Here is an 18,004-nt window from a genome sequence, read left to right on the forward strand (position 1 = left end):
TTTAAGGAACTCAATAATTGGTCTCTCTCTGCCACACAGTTTGGTTATAAAGCCGATGCACGTGTTTGTGTGCTAAAAAGAGAGCAGCTATCCCATGTTAGTGGTTTCATACAAAAAGCACAGTGAATAACTGCGGGGTAAAAAAGGGTAAGAATGAATAAATAAATACAACTATATATTACGAATGTTGTTTAGTGTTTACAGAAAGTGTAACATAAAGGTTATTCAGGTAGGAAGTAGTAACAGTGGTTACTTTAACACTGAATAAAAATGCTTCTCTGGCAGTAGCTGTGCAGTGTAACCTGTTGGGTGGCTGTGGTGAATTATATCACATTATATTGCAAAGATCAATATAGATAATGATCTTTGAACGTATGTTTTTGTCACATTATTATTTATAACTTAAAGCACAAGGTGTCAGCTTTCTTTCACCTCTGACTACTGTCTGAAAACTTCTCAAATATGGTGGAGTTGGCGTGTATGTTTGTCTTCTTTTGCCTTAGATGTAATCTTTTGCTGCTTTTCTGTTTCCCCTCAGTGCTCAGAAGCTCAGAAACTCCTGAATATTGCCAAAGAGCTTCTCCAAACTGAAGAGGCCTACGTGAAACGACTCAATCTCCTCGACCAGGTAATGCTTTCCTTTCGTATGTGTCTCTTTATCTGTTACTGGCTTTGTGCGAGGTTTTTCTTGTATCCGGTTCAATTTTCTGTTGCCTAGTAGTGCTAGTGTTGCTAGCGATTGAGATTACAGCTAATCTGGATTAATGCTGGGATTGAGATCCACTATACACCAACCCTCTGCTGGCTTGATTACTTAGAGCGCTCTAAGTGCTATCTTGTAAGATGTAATGCACCTCTGTTTGTGTGCATGTGGACTATATTTATGAATGTCCAACATAAAGAGTGCTTCGTCACCGCAAGCCTGAGTGTGCATCGTGTGTGTGTTTGTTAAAGGAGGCACGTAGGTTGTCGTGTGTTGCAAACCACGCAGTGATCTATATTTCTGTCTAAATTCTGTGAACAGAGCGTGTGTTTCCTGACCCTTGGCTCTATTTATGACTAGACAGCTATTTTTTGATATAGCTGTCTACCCTTGGTCGTTTAAAAAAATCATATTTTGTATCTACCAGTGAATATAGTTTGTGTTCTTTCAGAGAAAACATTTAGAACTTCAGAAGAGACTTTTGATAAATCGCGCTGTTAAAAAAAAAAGAAAGATGTGAACTCAGTGATCTTACTTACTTACTTGACTTCTGCCCAGCTTCTAATTTTACAAGGTTATTTTCTAGATTAATCTATTGGACAATCTCCTCTATAAAATAAGCCTTTGTGCCAGTTTGCACTGGCCAATCTAAAACCCAGAGATGTTCTATATTAACGTAACTTAAAATAATGAAGTGAAAGGACCTCAGGAACACAAAATACTTGGCTGATGTTCAGTCGCAAACCAGTCATTGCGGCTCTTAATTTTTATCACCCAGTTAGACCTCACACTCTTGGCTTCTTTGTGTATCTGCAGTTTTTTCTCTACCTGCAGCGTGGTGTCGCATCTATGACGAGTGCTCACTGCCAGTGGTTAAGTCGCCTTCCTCTTTGTTGAGCTCATGTGGTAGAGTTGACGATCTCTGCCCTATCACAGAGCAGCTATGGTTTATTTGTTACTGAAGGCAGAACGCTTTTATGGTTAACTTCCTGTTTTTGTCTTACAACTTTCACATGAAACTTGTTTCCGTGGATACATCAGTGCATACCGGTTACTGCGATTGTCAAGGAAGCAAAACTGGATGCAGTGATTTGGACTTTATTACAAGCGTCATGGCGAATGATGTGCTCGATTATTAAGCTGAACCTGCACATAAAGAATCTGTCGCTGATGCTCCCCCAGTGAAATCAGTCGATCTGTAATAGTGCTTAATTGGACAGAAACATTTTTAAGCCAACAGTATTGATAGTCAATTATTGATTCGTCAGTCATTGAGTGTCACATTTCCACAAAGTTTAAAAACACACAAGAGAATAAGCGCAATATAGATATCCTGAGATTTTGCATGCAGTTGCCTGCTGGCACTCCCACATCAACTTCACTTCTCAAACCTGGAAGTTTACAGCGCGTGTCTATGTACAACCAACAGTCAACCTCCCCAACCTTTGAATACTACATTCCTCATCATGCATTCTATGACATCATTCATTAGACCTTTTGTTCCTTATTTCTTCTTCTTCCTTCCTTCCTTCTACATACTAAACATTTAAATACCCACAAACCCACCGCATTAATAGCCGTTTACCTTGGCCTACTAAATCATCTTCAGCGAGTTGGTGCTCCAGGCGTGAAAAAGCATCAGTAAAGTTTAGATTATATAGTGTAGTTTATCTGGTTTTTAGCAGATCTGCAGAAAAGTAATCTTAGCTTGATGTCATTCACACTTAGATATACATATGACAACACGGACATTTTTCTGCCTGAGCTTACATACCTGTTACTTAAACAGAGCCGAGCTGAGTCGAGTTGTGTTCTTAGCGTGAGTTTTTATATACAAATATCTTCTCTGCAGGTATTTTGCACAAAGCTCACCGAGGCTGGAATCCCTCAGGACGTCATTACTGGGATCTTCTCCAACATCTCTTCTATCTACTGCTTTCACGATAAGTTCCTGCTCCCTGAGCTCAAGACACGGATTACTGATGAATGGTGAGGACTAAACACTCGGCATTTCGGTGGCTTTCCTTAAGTATCGGTGTGAAGAGATGAGCCGTTGGGGGTCATTATTGTCAGGTTTTCAGCGGTGTCTGATTTTAGCTTGTGTGTATTTATGCGTCTCATAAAGACTTACAGGTTGAGGGTATTTTTTTTCTCCTTTTTTCCCACAATAAGCAGGAAATCTGCTTCCAGTCTGTGATATTATGCCAACATCAGCCACCCTTGGTAGATAATGACTCCTCTGGAGACCTGTCACATAATGGCTCCCCTCACATTAACTCATTAAAATTTATTGGCTGAAATAAACTTGAAAAAAACAAACAAAACAAAGGACATCAAGTCAGAAAAGTGCACCTTAGGAAGAAAATTCATAAGGAGGATTAATTTCTGTAATGCCCCAATAAAATTCTTGAGATTACTCTCATTAGTTATGAGCCTTTGTTTGTGTCTCTTTATGAGTGATGTAATTGCCCCCAGTATTATAGTATTTATGCTTGTGCAGCCTCTCTTGGTTCTAACATGGATCTGTGAAATGAATCTGCTAAAGCAACCCTTTAATTACCTCCTCCCTGCTTTAGTAGGAAACTGTGTGATCTTTTTCCCAATAGGCTTTGGGAATTTTCCCTCAAAGCTGCAACTTGATGTATTTGCATCTGTAGAGCTGTCTATACATTTGCATGAAGAAGTAACTAATCTGCATTTAATTAAAACACTGCAACAATCTTTTGATATAAACCTTGGCGTGGAAATTTGTTTTGGAATCATCCGTTTGTTTGCATGTTCTTGCTTTAGGGAAAACAAACCACGCATCGGAGACATCCTCCAGAAACTGGCTCCATTCATGAAGATGTATGGAGAGTATGTGAAGAATTTTGACCGGGCCATGGACTTGGTCAACACCTGGACGCAGCGATCGTCACAATTTAAGAGTGTCGTTCAGAATATACAGGTTTCTCTCTGCTCCTTTTTTTTCTGTTTTTACATTTTTTCAACAGCATGTATTGGAAAAGAACATCCAATCACACATATCTAAAGATTATTTGGGTTTTATATAGTTTTGTCAGGAATTTTGGGAGTTTTAGCCAAAATTTAACAAGTCTTCTTTCTGAATTAATCAGTTAAAGTTTTGTTTTTTTGTTTCAACCAACAGAAACAGGATGTGTGTGGGAATCTGACGTTGCAGCACCACATGTTAGAGCCAGTCCAAAGGATTCCTCGCTATGAGCTCTTGCTCAAAGACTACCTGAAGAAGTTGCCCGATGATGCTCTCGACAGAAAAGATGCTGAAAGTGAGTTGCCGGGGTTCAGGGGGTTGGGAAGCTCATCATGTAACCGGAAGGTTACCGGTTCGATCCCCTGCTCTGTCTGTCTTGGTCGTTGTGTCCCTGGCAGCCTCGCTTCTGTCAGTCTGCTCCAGGGCAGCTGTGGCTACAACTGTAGCTGCCTCCATCAGTGTGTGAATGTGAGAGTGAATGAATAGTGGAATTGTAAAGTGCTTTGAGGGTCTCGAAAAGCGCTGTATAAATGCAAACCATTATTATTGCTGCTGACTCGCACGTTTACGCTTCACGACTGATAAACTCCAGGTCACAGAGAAATCCACCCAGCTGTGTCTTTGCTTTCCTCAGTAATCTAAAGCTTCATGTAAAACACATTTTAAAGATGCGCTTGTTGTATGAAATACGCCACCCATTGATGAGTATTCAGCTCAAGGCAGACACAGTTTAACTTTACTCAGAAATATGGATTCAGAACAGAAGAATAAATAAATAACACAAGAAAGTACCATTCAGCTAAAGCCCATGAAATCATTAAAGGTCACTAGGGAAAAAAACAAAAAGAACATGAGCAGATTAAACAAAAAAAGTGCAGATAAAGCAAAAATATGTCCTGTCCAGTTCATACAGCAGTGAACACTTGGGAGTTATTCGACTCCATAACTGTACAAGGACAGGAGGGAAGGTGAGAGGAACTGGCCAGTATCTGTTTTCACAGCAAATGTCTTCTTTTCCCTCGACTGTCGACTGCACAAACTGCAAAACCACTCGACTGATCAAAAGGAGCCAAAATTCACTTCACCTTGTGGTAAATGTGAAAACAAGCTGTTTGAGACCACGGGCGCTCTGAAGACATCCCTCTGTGTTTTTCTAGTTTTACTCTGCGCAGCTAAAACCCACTTATGGCGCAGAATGAATATCTTAGTGTTATCACAGTTTTAGAATTACGAAGTGTTGCACTTAATTTCCGTCATATTGAACACTATTGCGTTACATATGTAGGGTTAGATTAGGATAAAACTATGGAGGGGTTTTTTTGCTATAATTTATCAACACTGTGATGATTTGTACACTTTAAGTGTTTGATGGTCTTCTGAGATGATCGGTATACGTGTATAGCAAAAAAAAGTCCTTGTACAAAATAACCAGATCTTATATGATGACAATCATTAGAATAACTAGTTAAATGAATGTGTTATGAAGCTAAAGGTAGGACATAGGCCTCCTACGTCTCTGCATAGATGTTAGTATGATACCACAATATTTCACAAAAGTCAGAGTGCTCCTCATGCTGTTTCAACTACAGCCTGGCAGAAACCGATTACATATATTACATTATCTCATGTCCTCCTACATCCCTGTATCCATTTACCTAATCCCTAACGTCACCACACGGCGTTGTTTGGAGTCTGTGGAAAGGTTTCTCTCATCCTCTCCAGCTGAACAGCAATTTATCACAGTTGTTTTGGCCTCATTTCCCCCGCCTGTGTGTCTCTTCTGTTTATGTAGGTTATGATTAAGATGGCTGACTCAGGTACTCGCAGGCATTAGTACTAGACTCTTGACTGGCTGGAAGCCAGCCTAGAACACACTGTGTGGTTAATGTTAAGAGTATGTGTTTTTTTAAGGTGGTAGTACTGGAACAGCTGCGCAATTGTGTTTGTTAGAGATTTATATCAGTTTCTCTGATAGTCTTAGCATATTAATAAGATGATTTGTTTTTATTAATTCTTGTTACTCACGTATGTGTATTACAGAAGCACTGGAGCTCATTTCTACCGCAGCTAACCACTCCAATGCAGCAATCAGGAAAATGGTAAGGCTTTGCTCGATGCTCTGAGTCATTCTTTTATTTTTATGTTTTTGCTATCTTCTCTTCTATGCATCAACTCTTTCCAGTACTCTACCACTTGGCTGATTAGGAACTAGATAATGTGTTGCCCAATAAGAGAGTAGCTGATGTGGTACAGTCAGTCAGCAGCATTGCATTGGTACAGACAGGAAGCTGCTGTTTCCTGCCTTCTTGTTCATAGCTCGCGGAAGTCTGACTGACTTTTTTAACACCCAACCTCCTTGTATTTTTCCTCTGTCTTGTCGTGATGTCTTTCATGTTCTTTAAACAGCTCAAGCAGACACATGCATCTGTGAATCAATAAAGAATTGTAATATATACTTTCCACCTTGCTGAAAAAGAATGAGTAAGAACTGTATGTGATAACAATATATTACCCTTTAAATGTTTGTGCTGAGCTCCATCTATCCTCTCGCTGTCGAGTATCTTCTCAGCTTTTCTGCTTCCTCCTGTTGCTCTGTGTTTTTAGGAAAAGATGCACAAACTGTTGGAGGTTTATGAGAGGCTTGGAGGAGAGGAGGACATAGTTAACCCAGCCAATGAGCTCATAAAAGAAGGACATATCAAGAAGATGTCAGCCAAAAACGGGACAGCGCAAGACCGATACCTCTATTTGGTGAGATCCCTGTTAAGTTTGACAAATATCAAATAAAGGAAGATTTTTATTTGATCTGTCCTCTTCATCAACTTCATTATTTCTGTCTCTGATCTAGTTCAACAATATGGTGCTATACTGTGTGCCTAAACTCCGACTTATGGGGCAGAAGTTCAGTGTCAGAGAGAGGATTGACATTGCTGGCATGGAGGTATAATGTTGCTTTTCAGCCTATTCTCTAGCTTTTGTTTTTTTCTCCCGTGACTGTTCACTTGTTGCACCAACTGCAAGTGGCATTCTTCTGCTTTTTGACCCCAGGTGCAGGAGAATGTGAAGCAGAACCTTCCTCACACGTTTGCCATCATCGGTAAGCGACGTTCGCTGGAGCTGCAAGCCAGGTAAATATATGCGAAACAGCCTCAGAGCCACATAATATTAAACAAAAATGAAGATGTTATTCTGTAAATAAAGCACTTCATATGGTTTTAGAATGCAAAACTGTGTTATTATTACTTACATGAGTAACAAGTGTCAAAAATATAATCTTTCAACCAATCAAAATCAATAGCTGCTGATGTTAAAGGAAAAATCCAGTGTTTTTAGCCTAGGCACCATTTTCTCCTCTATTGGGATTTAAATTGTTAATAAATACAAAAAAGTCTGGAACGGATCAAATGTTAAACAAGAATGTTACAACCATCAACCGCAAAATGGATCAAATGTAATCCCATCGCAGTTGTCCATTTCAGAATGGTACACTGTGATTTTGTTGTTACTCAGTCATAATTTCACTTAAGCAGAATTGCTTAAACCAATAATGTCATCCACTCTGTCTGCAGCAGTTCTTGTCCGACTTCAAAGTGCACTTTTATCGATGTATGATTTCTTCTCCTATTTGATTAATAGTCATCCTGATCAAAATGGTTTTTATGGCCCAAAAAGGTTTTTATTATCATCCATATGTAGCAAAAAAGCCACAACATAAGCACGCCACTGTCCCCAGAGGTTTGTTTCTGAAAACCTTGCAGGGATTGTATTGCAATTGGATAACCAGAAACTAGCTTGCAGTTACCTTGCCTTTTGATAACTGATCTTTTTATAGGCTAAACTAGACTTTTGAGACATATACATGTTAAATACACATCTTTCTCTGCTGGGATCATTTACATACTGTTTTAGTCACTTATCTAACCCTATCAGTGGGTTAGGCTTACATACCAGCATTTACCTTTAACACTTTTCTTTGATTTTGAAGAAAAACAACAGACTTAGCTGGTTAGCTTGTGGCCAGCTAACTCTGACTGCTAACTTATCATTAGCCTTAATGTGACTGTAACTAAAATTATTTGTATTTTTCTTTACAAGTATTTAAATTAGCCAGTGAACAAAACTCTTTTGGGAACTTAGCTTATTATTATTTAATGCCCTATTTACTTGTTATTTTCTCATGTTTCCACTCTTTGGGGCTCTGTGTGCACAATGAATTGCGCTTATTTGGGAATATTTATTCAGTCATTGTGATGGCCTGAATTTTCTAGTCGGGTGAAATCATCGAATCATATTTTGCTTTAACTTTACAGGACGGCTGAGGAGAAGGAAGACTGGATTCAGGTAAATTTCACCCACTTGAAGTAGAACACTTGCATGCATATGAAACTGTCTGTGCCTCTCATGTACCTGCAGCATTTTTGGTCTGTGCCTTTGGTCGTTGTGTTTTATTAAAGAAGAATTAGAAGAGATTTCCTCTACAAACTCATGCAGTGTTTGGGAATTATGTTCTCTAATAAAGCCCCTCATTATTGCTCATTTAGCCTATTACAGCAGAGTAAAGCTGATTAATACATCTTGCAGGCTGTAACAGGGAATGGGCAACTGGAGAAACTGCAGAGGGTTTTTTTTCAGTATGTGAAGATTAAGGAGGGGCTTTGGTACCACTCCAAAAGTTTACAGACAGTGGAAAGCAAAAAGAAGCAAAGGTTTTCGCACACTACTAGCCAACTAGTTATCTTGAGACTCCAGCATTAGGACCGTGATACTTTTTAAGCTCTGATGTCATTGCCGCTGTCACTTGTTTGAAGCACAGTCAGGGTAGTCAGCATACCACACATGCTTTCTTTGTTCTTCAGTTAGGCAGGAGAAAGAAAGACGGCTTTCCTCCTTCCCTCTTTCAACTCATAATTATTCCTCCTCTTTCCTGTAAATCTCTTCTGACTCTCAGGTTATCCAGGCCACGATTGAACGACACAAACAAAACAGCAAGACGTTCAAAGCCTTCAACAGCTCCTTCTCCCGGGAAGACGACCATGTGCCGGAGTCACCGGTCAGTCTCACTCCGCCTTCATCAGGCACTTCATTGATCAGTCAGTCGGTCATCCTTGGCAATGAATCATGGGAGACTAGTGGTACACCAAACAAGCTTGTCATAGTCTGGCCTTTGTCTGCCTGAATAGCTCTCCTTCTATGGATGTGGTAGTATCATACAGACAATACGCTCACTTAACCTTCCTGTCATGTTCGGGTACATACAGCTCTCGCCATTTCCGCGTGTAGAGTCTGCAAGTCTCCTCTCACAGAGATCTCTCATGACCTAATAGGGAAAGCCCAACTCAAAGTATATACAAAACTATCATAGATGTGCTTTGACCCACTTTGAGTTGGCCTTAGCTGGACCCAAGCCAAATGTAGTGACACGAGCCAGAGGACCAGATTCAGAAGGTCCAGACTGACACCTAGTGGTAGAGATGGCTGACTGCAAGGTTAAACTACTGTTGCTCACTGTGCATGTCCTCCTCAGGGTTTCTGGTCGAACACATCCATCGACTCTGATGGTGAAAGACTACAAGAAAGGGTAAGATGCTCTTACAGAAAAGTAACACAGTCCTGATCCCTCTATGAGCTCCTGAGTGTGCTGCATAGCTCATTCCTGTAAGAAGCCAGAGAGAGAGAAAAGTAGTTGCCTCTTATTCAGGACATTGTCGATGGTTGTCTAGTGAATGCAAAAGGGAGTGAGACTGACTTTGGGCAGACTCCAAGAGGATGAGTCAAACAAAGTCAAACACTAGTTCCAGTGAACAATGTTTTTTTGTAGTTTTTAGAGTAAAACTACATTTCCAAAAAGGCAACAAGCATCTCTGAGCTTTAGTAAATTCATGTTTACTAAAAGGGAAAATTAGTCGAATGTCCTTAAAGAAATGCTGCTAGATATAACAATAGTCTCGTTAGCTGTGTTTGTTTTTCAAAGTGTTTTTTGTTATGCTAAAGCATACATTACAGTTAGGCTGAGCAAATGTGATGATGCTAATCTCAAAAATCAAAAGTTTTTCTGTTATCTATACAAACAGGGAGAGATTTATTTTACTCCTCATCCCACATATGTAGTATCTATAACAACAATCTGTGTGGATATTTTCGTGTGTCTGAGTGGGTGTATGCCCCCTATCTTTGTTAATAGAAGGGAGAAAAGGGAGACAGAAAGCCAAACAAACACGGGATGTAGCAGGACAAGCTGTCAGACATTCCTTTTGCTTCGCCTGTGCTGAAACTGAGCAGGCTGAAGGCCTTTACACACAATCCTTTTTTTTCCAGAAGAGTTCCAAGAAAAAGGAGAAGGAGAAGCAGACATGTAAAGGCTGCAGCGAGAGCTTCAATTTCACCAAGCGCAAACATCACTGCAAGTCCTGCGGAGCGGTGAGCACAGATGGAACGAGACAAATTTGGGCGTTGTTTTTGGTGGGATGGAGAGAAAAGTGGTGGAACAAGTGGAAATTTTAGACAAATAACTGTCTGCTGTTCGCTCTCTGTCCTTCTGCAGGCCATCTGTGCAAAGTGTTCAAAGATGGACAACAAAACGAGCCGAGTGTGTCCTGAATGTTTCGAAGCCAGCCTCAGCATAGAGAACCTTGGTACTGGTGAACACAGAAGAAAAACTGCACCTGAGGTTAGAACAAAAAAATACAGACACACACATAATGAATAATAGTTTTTTTGCTGCATTTGCTCATGCCAATAGGTTATTGCTTAGTGTTGGCAGGAGCCACACTGTGCTGCTGGCAACAAAGAGTAGAAAGCGCTGCAGTGCCTTTTTACTCCTGTACTGTTGTCTTTAAGTTACTGTGCTGTATGCACACACCGCTACACACGTTGCACACGTACATGTGCAAAGACATTCACACTGAAAGATCAGCTAATCCCTTTTTGATGACTAATATGATAATGAGATCTCGGCTTAAGGCGAATCTGTCGTCTCTGCTGACTCCGCAGTCTGGCGGCTTCAGGTGTCTGTATCCCTGTCCCACTGTCCGTCTGTGGATAGATGTACAGTCGGATGGAGTATTTGCACCTTAAAGCTGACAGGACATTAACCACTTATAGCGATGACGAAACTGTGAAACAGTATTGTGATTCAGGTTCATTCCCTCTCGTGTCTCTGTTGAAGGATCCCAGTGGGGAATCATCTGTAGTGAGATTAGTCACCACATGAGGGAGCTGTAGGCTGTACAAAGGTTAGACAAGGAGCAGCAGAAGCTTTAACACCTGTCCCTGTACAAATCTCACTGTGTCCTACATTGCTGTTACATAAGGATGAACAGTAGAAGAACTGCACTGTCATTCCTCATCAGATTAAGTGTCCAAAATATAATAAATACGTCTTTTACACGTGTTTTTTAAAGCGCATCTTTTTCTGTTTAGTTCAATAATTAGCTCAGTAGTAAAATGAGGAAGTCCTTGATGATTGGTCTCGTGTGTGTTTCAGAGACAGGTTTCTCTAACGGCAGAGAACTGCCTGTTGTGTGGCCACCTCCAAGTACAGGAGAAAGGGAAGAGCTGGATGAAAATGTGGGTTGCTGTGACCAAGGCTGAGCCACTGGTGCTGTACTTACAAAGCAGCGGACAGGTAGGAGTTGGATACATTCAACATGCTTTGAATTATAAAAAAATATTTGATTAACTTTTCTTTTTCCCCTCGTTAGAAATAATTTTGCACATTTTTCATAGATAGGCATCGTATAAATAGAGGACAGTAAATTGCAAAAGTTCATCTACATAGACACATAACCTGAGTGCTTTAGTCACGTCCTATATATCTGCTAATCCTCCTGCTACGCCCATCTGGCTATATATCCTGTCTCCTTCCTCGGATTGGAGCGGGACATCTGCAGAGTGTAGCACCAGGATATATCACTGACTGTGTGCAAGTCAAATCTGTCCAATCCTGCATGTGCCAGGCTGTCCCTGTCACTGTCTGTGCTGTGTAGATTTGGGCCAGGGGATTTGGTTATCCTGAATCTGACCTCAGGTATAACTGCTGTCAGATGTGCAAGTGGGTGTTAGTTGGCGCTGAGCAGATGAAGTCTCTCAGCTCTCAGAGTTGCTGCAGTTCCTTGAAATCTTGGCTGTGGGTGGAGCAATAAATCTCCTTATAACATCCCAATGAGATGTGTAAAACAAGTGGTGTACATGACTGCTTTGAAAAAGATTACCCAAGCATTCTATCTCTGTACACATCATCCATGTCCATATATTTATATATTGTTTAAAAATAATTAACTGAGAGAATTCAGTTCAGATGTTAAATTTTTTTTTTTAAGTTTAAGGATTTGCTGTAAAATGTTATTTTTTTTGTCATTCATAATGGCAGAGAAGGAGTCAGCCTGTTAAAGCCTTCCAGGGTTTCATTTCCAAGACTAATATCCCAATCTGACCGCAGAAAGCGGCCATTCCAAAGATTAGGATTAATAGGAGTTGGATGAGCATTTCCTGATTATACAGAAAGAAAAAGGGGGAAGGGAGAGAGGAGGGCTGGGTTTACTGTACATGCCTGTTGGAAAATTTTACAGCTGAAGAGACAAGCTGTCATTTTCATTATTTCTAGTATGGTTCGCTTACCTCAAAGGAAGGCTTGCCCAAGAGAAACCAACTTTGAAATACAATTTTTCTCTGACTGACATGTTTTATATTCATTTTTTACGATTTTTTTGCAGGACTCAAAGGGGTCGCGGCCAGTACCTCTCCCTGGGTTTGAGGTGAGCCCAGCACCTTCTGCAGCTGCTGAGAAAACGGAGGTCAAACACATAATCCGGCTCAGCAACACTCAGCAAACTTTGCTCTTAAGTGCCCAAGATGAAGAACTTCAGGCCAAGTGGGTGGACTTCCTCTCCAAAGCTGCCCGTGGAGAAGCTTCCGCTGAGGCATCGACGAGCCTGACTGAACACAGGAAGAGCCAGTAGTGGACACGTTGGAGACACGGGACTCCCCAACTCTCCTCCCTCCCTCTCCTGTGTATAGAGCACACATTACTTGAAATCACTTTACCTTGGCACTTTTTTATTTTTCCTTATTTTTTTTCTTTATAAAGACCACTGAGTCCTTTGCCACTTCAAACTTATCTACACAGCTACTTTTTTTCCCCTCTCTCCATCCTTATGTATTTCCCAAACACGCACCCACACACAAGTAAGGACTATCCTACCAAGCAACCAATGCCACTGGTTAGTACATTTTATTTCTCAGTGTTTTTAACAGCTTTGAAGAACCTTGATTTGTAATATAGCTGAAAAAAACATGTTTTTTTTTAAAAGATGAAGTTCCTTGTATATCATTCAATAGTGTTGTGAAGCATTAACATTTATACCTCTGTCTTTCCATTTGTTCGGACGTGTGTGTGTGTGTGTATGTATGTATGTATGCGTGTCTTTGAGCGTGAGTCCCTTCCAGTGTTTATTAAGTATTGAATGTTAGTGTAAGGACCCATGTCACCTCTCTATTGTCTCCAGCAGTGGTGGGTTATTGGGTATTGTACAATATGTATACTATAGTGTGATGTAAGGAAAAAAAAGAAAAAAATAGACATTTTAACTTAAAAGGCACAGAAATGTGTACATTTGTGGCTGGCCACCTGATGCTCCCACTGTCTTACAGACCCTTTCGTCTCTTATGCATTGGTAAAATTCCCTCTCCGTCATTATCGTGGGACTCTGTGACCTTTAATCTCAGCCTGAGTGACCACATTTCACTTCTCTTATCTTCGTGACTCGTCTAGATGAAAGAGTAGTTACAGGGCTTCAGTTCTGACACTGTGCTGCAGGTTCAGTGTCTCAATAACTCCACTTGTACACGTACTAAATAAACCCTTTATGTGTAGGTCTCTCTTTCTCAACACTGCAACCATTTGCCTGCTTCTCTCCCTTTTTGGTGATGTGATGAAAACCAAGTACTGTACTGTAAAACTGTTTCTTCTGCCTTGTCCCCCGTACCCCGCTCCTATCAGCACCAGCCTTTAAGCAAAAGTAGCAAAAAAAAAAAAGAAAAGAAAAGAAAAGCAACATCGGATCTCTTTCTGCATGTAAACTCACTCATATTTATGTACCTTGCTATGAAATCTTGCCCTTGCCCCTCTTTTTATGCTCCAGAATTTGTTCTTGTAGTACTGTAAGTAAGCAGAGTCAGCATTGAGTGTTTTAAAAACATGGTTTGTGCACAGTGGAAAAGCATCATCAATAAACAGACGTGGTTAATTCAGTACCACACTGTCCAGTAAGATATTAATGTCCTGAGTATTGTGTTATTTCTTTTTTAAAAAGGGGGGAGAAAAAAACATATATGAAAAACATATGTTTACAAATGTTACCAATAACACACGAATATCACACAAAATACTGCTAGCACATACACTTTCTGGCCACTTTATTATGTACTCTGTTTAAGTGGTTGTTAACACAAATGTCTATCAGCCAATTACATGTGAGCAACTCAATGCACTGATTTAAGTAGAAATGGTCTAGATAATCTGCTGAAGTTCAACCTGGTTTAATCTGATTTTGAACGTGGTGTGATTGCTGGTCCCAGATGGGCTGGTCAATGTAGGAACTGCTGATCTCCTGGGATCTTTGTTTTTCTACAAAACTGTCTCTAAGGTTTACAGAGAATGGTCCAAAACAAAAGAGACAATATCTAGTCAGCTGCAGTTCTCTGAGGAAAGAAGCCCTCGTGATGCTAGAAGGCAAAAGAAAATGTCCAGACAGAAGCTGAAAGGAAACCAATAGTAACTTAGATAACCACTTGTTACAATCAAGATATACAGAAGAGCATCTCTGAAGGCGCAACACCTTGAACCTTTGGCTGCTTGGGCTACAGCGGCAGAGGACCAGACTGGGTGCCACTCCTCTCAGATAAGTAATAAGAAAGAGAAACTAAGGCTACAGTTTGCATGGGGTCACCAAAATTGGAAAGTAAAAGACTGTAACCACTTCTAGTATGATGAGTCGTGATTACGACTGCAACATTTGGACGGTAAGGGTCAGAATTTGGTGTAAAAAAAACATGAAAGCATGAATCTATCCCGTCTTTTTTCAAAGATGCTGCAGATTATGCTGCTAGTGATGCTGTAATGGAGTGGAAGTTCTTTTCTTGCTACACTTTGGGCCCCTTAGTACAAATTTGGCATTATTTAAACGCCACAGCCTACTTCTCCATGTCCATTCCTTTATAACCACAGCGTATTCATCTTGTTATAACTGCTTCCAACAAGATCTCAAAATAATCTCAAACTGTCAGTGAGTTCACTGTATTTAACTAGCCTCCAGAGCCACCATGTAAGTCCTGTAGGGTACCTCTGAGATGTGGTGGAACAGGAGATTTACATCATAGATGTGAATCAACTGTGTGGTGCTATCATGTCAATATGATGAAAGACTTTAGGATTTCTAGTGGCAAAGAAAGCTCCAACCCTTACAGTCTTACAGTTCTGACATTTCATCGAAATGTCAAATGCTATAGGATTTATCTGGAACACAGATTAAACATACAGATTGAATATCTCAGTAATCCATGACCAGATTACTGAGCTATTCAAACTATGATTTGATTGGATTTCTTTTTCTGCTTTAGAAGCAAAGAACAGATTCGCTTTTTGTGTGTGTGAATGCATTTTTGCTTTTGAATTAGAAACGCATCGAAGATCATGCCAGGATACCCGAAGCACTTTACTTTCCTAATGAAACATTCAAAGTTAATGTTTCAGGCTTTTCAACCTCCCCCTTTACTTTTTTCATGCTCTATTGTGATTGCTTTGAATTTCCTTGTTGGCACAGAGTTATTGTGAGCGTTTCCATTTGGATTCAGACTGTTAAACAAGACACATCTCTGTCATTTGGTGGAACAAAAGCCTCTATCCACATGAATTCAAGCACACCACATAAAAACCCCAGTTTGCCTGCTGTGTGCAGTAATATACTCAGTTGTCAGCATGATAACAGCACTTAAATTCTCTTTACTGTAGCATCTTCTCACTTTGGAAAGCTATCCAAGTACCTTAGAGTCATCTTATTACTTTTGTTTCAAATTGATAGAAAAAAAATAAAAGATCTACAGACAAGTAGACTGCACTTTTTTGCCCACAAGTGCCGCCTGCTTGTATCAGTTGGCAAGTTTAGTAGCCAGAACTACCTTAATCTTTCAAAAGGATCTGAAAACATTCCTCAGATGTCTGCATATCGTGTTCTATTGCATCCCAAAGGATCAACGTTTGATTGAGATCTGGTGAACATCGAGGCCATTTGAGTCCAGTGAACTCATTGTCATGTTCACGAATCAGCTTTGCGACGATTTGAGCTGGCGCATTATACTGCTGCAAGATCTGAAGATGGATACACTGTGGTAATTATGGGATGAACATGGTCTGCAACAAAACCCAGGTAGGCTGTGGCATTTAAATAATCCTCATTTGGCACTAAAGGGCCCAAAGTGTGCCAAGAACATATTCCCACCCACAGCCTGAACTGATGCTATACAAAGCCAGATGGACCTATGGTTTAATGTTGTTTATACCAAATTCTGACAGCAGAAATTAAAAATCATCAGACTCATCAGATCAGGCAATATTTTCCCAGTCTACTATTGTCTAATTTTCCTGTTCTTTTCTGCATTCAGAGATGACCTTCTGCACACCTTGGTTGTAATGAATGGTTATCTGGGTTACTGCTGCCTTCCAATCATTCTCTTCTGAACTCTAGCATCAACAAGACAATCAGAGAACTCTGTAAACTCTTCAGATGGTTGTGTGGGATTAACCTACACAGATCTGCGGTCTCTCAATACTCAGATATGCTTGTTTTGCATTCAGGTTCACTTCATTTAGAGCAGAAACAACAACATGAGTGACCTTGAAGAGACATAAGCTGCACACATTTGTGCATGTGGCACAAATGATTCAAGTTATTTCAAATAATACCATGTACCTTTTCCTACTTCAGACAGGTGAGCTGTCACAGTGCAAGTTACAGTTTACAAGCTCAAGTCATTTCTTTGATCTTTTATTGCTCCACCACAGCTGTTGGGAATTTTTTTTTAACTGTTTCCAAATTCTGATCCCTTTAATTTTATGTCACGTCTGAGTTTTTAATAGCAGGTATTTTTTGTCATTTGCAGCTGTGAGATTATTGTGTCTGGTTATGTCCTTGTAACTATGCATAAGGTGTGCCCTCTCTAATAATTATAGTAATAACAAAAATATAACCTAGAAGCAAAAGATAAAACGATTTATTTCGCTGCAAGTTGGTGTAGATCAGTTAAACGTGTACAGAGTGATCATTGTTTGAGTATCAGCACACAGATTATTGTCATTTATCTGGTTTAATGGTTGACTTCGCTCTTAATAAGAAGTATGCAGGGAGTTAGAACTTTTCAGCATCTGCAAGTTATACTTTTTCTGTTTGTTTATGTCTGCCTCAAAAGTGCAAAGAGCAAAATCAAAGGGATATGGGAAAATCTAACTTTCTGAAAGAGCGGGGTGCTTCGACTGCATGTGATTTCAACTCTCAGATGTGTGTGTGTGTGTGTGTGTGTGTGTGTGTGTGTGTGTGTGTGTGTGTGTGTAAAAGAAGGCGTGGAACGAGCGTAGAAAAGCTGTTGCAGCTGCCTTTGTGCATTTTTCTACATCTTGATTTGATTCAGTTTTAACCTCCCTCCCCCCTCTTTTTTGTCTCTATTTTGAAGCCACCACACTAGTTCCAGCGTTTCTTATAAGCATAAATTTATTGATGTGCGCATTCACAAAAAACGGCGAGAGGACAGGTATTGATATGAGGGTATGAACCATAACTTCTTTATTTAGCAAGTCAACACTAGGTGTCAAAATGATTAATTTGAAGGCTGGCTTCTCTGTAGAGCCGTGAGCTGTGGTGCAAAGATAGAGAGCAAAATGCTGACTGCTCCTTCTGTCATAGTTTTACATGCTGTACATCTAGAACAGACCGGAGCAGGGTGGGTACTGAGTGTGCTGCAGGACGGAGACCATGCTGAGATAAGCTCTCATCATCCCTCCAGAGGCCTCTCTCCTGCTCTGTGTGTTGTTTTTCTTTCCAGCTAAACTTTTTGTTCTTTGAAAACCTATTTTAACTGCTCTTTTCTCAGCTATACAATGTGAGGTTATGGCTGATTACAGCCTAAGTTTGATTCAATTTGTTTGTGGATGACAAACCACCCTAATTGACAATTGACTTTTTTTTTTTCTGTTTCCTTCTCGCACTTCTTTATCTGCGTTGGCCAGAAACAGCTGACTCTGCCAAGGTTGTAGTGGAACT

The 18,004-nt window shown here is 40.2% G+C and overlaps 1 protein-coding gene across 1 annotated transcript in view; it reads left to right on the forward strand.

The window, feature by feature from the left end:
• Positions 1-12,893, forward strand: part of fgd (faciogenital dysplasia) — a 53,387-nt gene extending 40,494 nt beyond the window's left edge. Inside the window, exons 5-19 of the mRNA XM_085344371.1 lie at positions 539-628; positions 2,556-2,692; positions 3,494-3,650; positions 3,852-3,990; positions 5,736-5,794; positions 6,300-6,446; positions 6,544-6,636; positions 6,744-6,823; positions 8,006-8,036; positions 8,644-8,745; positions 9,220-9,273; positions 10,011-10,112; positions 10,237-10,362; positions 11,179-11,319; positions 12,407-12,893. Coding sequence (XP_085200497.1) covers positions 539-628; positions 2,556-2,692; positions 3,494-3,650; positions 3,852-3,990; positions 5,736-5,794; positions 6,300-6,446; positions 6,544-6,636; positions 6,744-6,823; positions 8,006-8,036; positions 8,644-8,745; positions 9,220-9,273; positions 10,011-10,112; positions 10,237-10,362; positions 11,179-11,319; positions 12,407-12,652 — 1,704 coding nt within the window. The 3' untranslated portion in view covers positions 12,653-12,893. The remainder of the gene's footprint in view (positions 1-538; positions 629-2,555; positions 2,693-3,493; positions 3,651-3,851; positions 3,991-5,735; positions 5,795-6,299; positions 6,447-6,543; positions 6,637-6,743; positions 6,824-8,005; positions 8,037-8,643; positions 8,746-9,219; positions 9,274-10,010; positions 10,113-10,236; positions 10,363-11,178; positions 11,320-12,406) is intronic.
• Positions 12,894-18,004: the final 5,111 nt, after the last annotated feature.

Source organism: Diplotaxodon limnothrissa, linkage group LG20, assembly GCF_057381915.1.
Source record: "Diplotaxodon limnothrissa isolate DT_005_m linkage group LG20, D_limnothrissa_male_GT1.1, whole genome shotgun sequence".
Taxonomy (NCBI): Eukaryota; Metazoa; Chordata; class Actinopteri; order Cichliformes; family Cichlidae; genus Diplotaxodon; species Diplotaxodon limnothrissa.